The sequence below is a fragment of the Nansenia antarctica genome (assembly GCF_963989245.1).
Source record: "Nansenia antarctica genome assembly, chromosome: 20".
Classification (NCBI taxonomy): Eukaryota; Metazoa; Chordata; class Actinopteri; order Argentiniformes; family Microstomatidae; genus Nansenia; species Nansenia antarctica.
Window position 1 is genome coordinate 5,892,174 of NC_137693.1, and position 2,500 is coordinate 5,894,673.

General features: G+C 47.5%; 1 protein-coding gene across 1 annotated transcript in view; it reads left to right on the top strand.

The window, feature by feature from the left end:
* ppp3ca (protein phosphatase 3, catalytic subunit, alpha isozyme) overlaps positions 1 to 2,500 on the top strand; it is a gene marked incomplete at both ends in the record, with an annotated part of 38,113 nt that overhangs the window by 10,662 nt on the left and 24,951 nt on the right. Inside the window, one exon of the mRNA XM_080549747.1 lies at positions 1,249 to 1,449. Within this exon, the coding sequence (XP_080405873.1) occupies positions 1,249 to 1,449 (201 nt within the window). The remainder of the gene's footprint in view (positions 1 to 1,248; positions 1,450 to 2,500) is intronic.

The window sequence follows — 2,500 nt, forward strand, 5'->3', positions numbered from 1 at the left end:
CACGGTAACTGATGGTGTGGCGCTGGTTAAGACCGCAGATGACGTCTGTGTTAGTGGAAGCTGGCCTGGTGGAGGTAGAAATCGGACGTCTGTTTGATCACTGTTTGATACCGTTCCTCGTTCCGTTCCATGCTTTACAAGGCGTCCGTCCTCCGATGTCTACCTCCAACAGCCTCCCCGTGTCTGTGTGTGCTATCATACAGTACAGTAGCTATTGTATGGATTTTGCACCTGTGCAAGCTAGCTGTTTGGCTGTGTACCCCTCAGACAACACTCACAGATGATATACAGTACTGTATGTGTGTGGGTCTCTAAGGAGGGAGTCTGAGTCTTTGTTTTGTTATAGTCGATGTGTGCGAATCGTGTGTGCATGCATTTGTGTGTGCATGCATGTCGGTTGTCTCCAGAGAACTGGATAATGAGGATAAAAGCAGAGAGACAACACACACCTGTCCATTCTGGGAGGTATAGTGTATAGTATATGTGCAGTAGTTTAGCTGCCATTAAATATTAAACCCATAGAAAACTTCCATGTCTTTCCTCTGGCTCTGCCTCGGAGAAATACATATTTCATGGCGATCTTGCCCTCGTGTCTCATTGAGGTCGGAACCTTTCTATCCGGTTGTTAGTGCGTCCTGCCTTATGGCGTTCTCCTGTCTGTGTCTCACTGTGTTCGGTCGTCTCTGCTTCTGCCTCTTTTTGTCTCTGTCAGTGTCTCACTATGTTTCTCTTGTCTCACTGTCTGTGTTCCTGTCTGCAGGGTTCCTGTGCTGGTCTTAAAAAGCCTTAAAGTATAAAATCCAGCACTCCATTTTACAAGGCCTAAAAAGGTCTCAACGTTATTCAGTCTAAAAATGAGGTGCTAGGTCTTAAATATGAGATCCTGCAAGGAAATCAGTCCGACCACATCTATTTACGCGGAAATTAATCAAGCTGGAACCCCAAAAATGCCAATTCGCTTCCTTTTTTGTCTGTATGGCAGTGAAATCCCTAATTTCATCACCTCGAGGATGGCAAAAAGCTACCGTATGGTGTCACGAATAGGTCGGAAATTATATTCAACGAGGTCTATAAAAAAAGGTCCAAAAAAGGTCTTAAATTTGACCTGTTGAAACTTGTAGGAACCCTGTGTCTGACAGTCTCTGTTTCAGGTCTCACTGTTCTCTTCTCGCTGTCTCTCTGTCCTCTCCACTGGTTTCTCTACTTCCTGTCTCACTCTGCCCTCTCTGTCTCCCCCCCCCCCCACAGCCGTACCCTTCCCCCTGAGTCACCGCCTCACTTTGAAGGAGGTATTTGACCTGGAGGGGAAGCCTCGCGTGGACCTGCTCAAAGCCCACCTCACCAAGGAGGGCCGCGTGGAGGAGGCCGTGGCGCTGCGCATCGTCAACGAGGGGGCCGCCATCCTACGCCAGGAGAAAACCATGCTAGACATTGAGGCGCCGGTCACAGGTGAGGGGGCTGCAGGGGTCACCTTTACACACGGGTTCACTACACTGAGGCGCAGCGTTGTCGTGGTCTGACAGAACGAAGGAAGAGAGCGATATCAATCAACAAAAACATAGACGAAACAGCTACAGATGTGATGCTTTCATGCTGGCCAGTTGTGCTATTGGCAAGTGGAAGACAGATGTTGTTATGGCTATACTGTAGTTGTCTATGAGAGTGAGAGCATGGACTGTAGGTGTCTATAAGAGTGAGAGCATGGACTGTAGGTGTTTAAGAGTGAGAGCATGGACTGTAGGTGTCTATAAGAGTGAGAGCATGGACTATTGGTTTCTAAGAGTTAGACCATGGACTGTAGGTGTTTAACAGAGTGAGACCAGGACTGTAGATGTCTAAGAGTGAGACCATGGACTGTAGGTGTCTGTTAGGGCTTTCACACCGCCTATGAGAAAGTGAGACCATGGACCAGGTGTTGAGGAGAGTGATGCCATGGAATTAAGGTGTATCAGTGTGAAACATGGACTATAGATGCTGGGAGAGTGAGACCATGGACTGTAGGTGTATCAAAGTGAGGCTGGTTCTTTGATAAGCAGGTCAGTGCAAGAGTGAGTCTGAATCTCACATGAACAGTTTCAGAGTAAACCTGCACTGTGCCTTGTAGAAGAGCACAGGAACCCTGCAGAGTACCTTCATCCATCCAGGAGACTGTGTTTCCCTTTGATAAGTGTACGTCAATGTGTAGTGTGTACGGTACGGTATACGAAGGTGTCTGTAAAAGGCAAATAAGTATGCAAGCAAGTAAGTATGTGCAAGTGAAACAGGAAAGACAGCCCGTGTAGAAAGAGTGGGTGTGGGTGTGTAACGCATTCATGACCTGAAATCCGAAAATAAACTCCAAAAGCACCTGCCTGGAGTTCAGATGAAGATGAGGAGTAAAGACAGCGACGCGAGAAGACTCTCTGTGTGTTGCCGATTCCCAAAGCAGGGTCCTGTCACTTTGAAGTACGATGTGTATTATCAGGGCCTGTAAGAGTATATTTCCCAAGCGTATCATGTC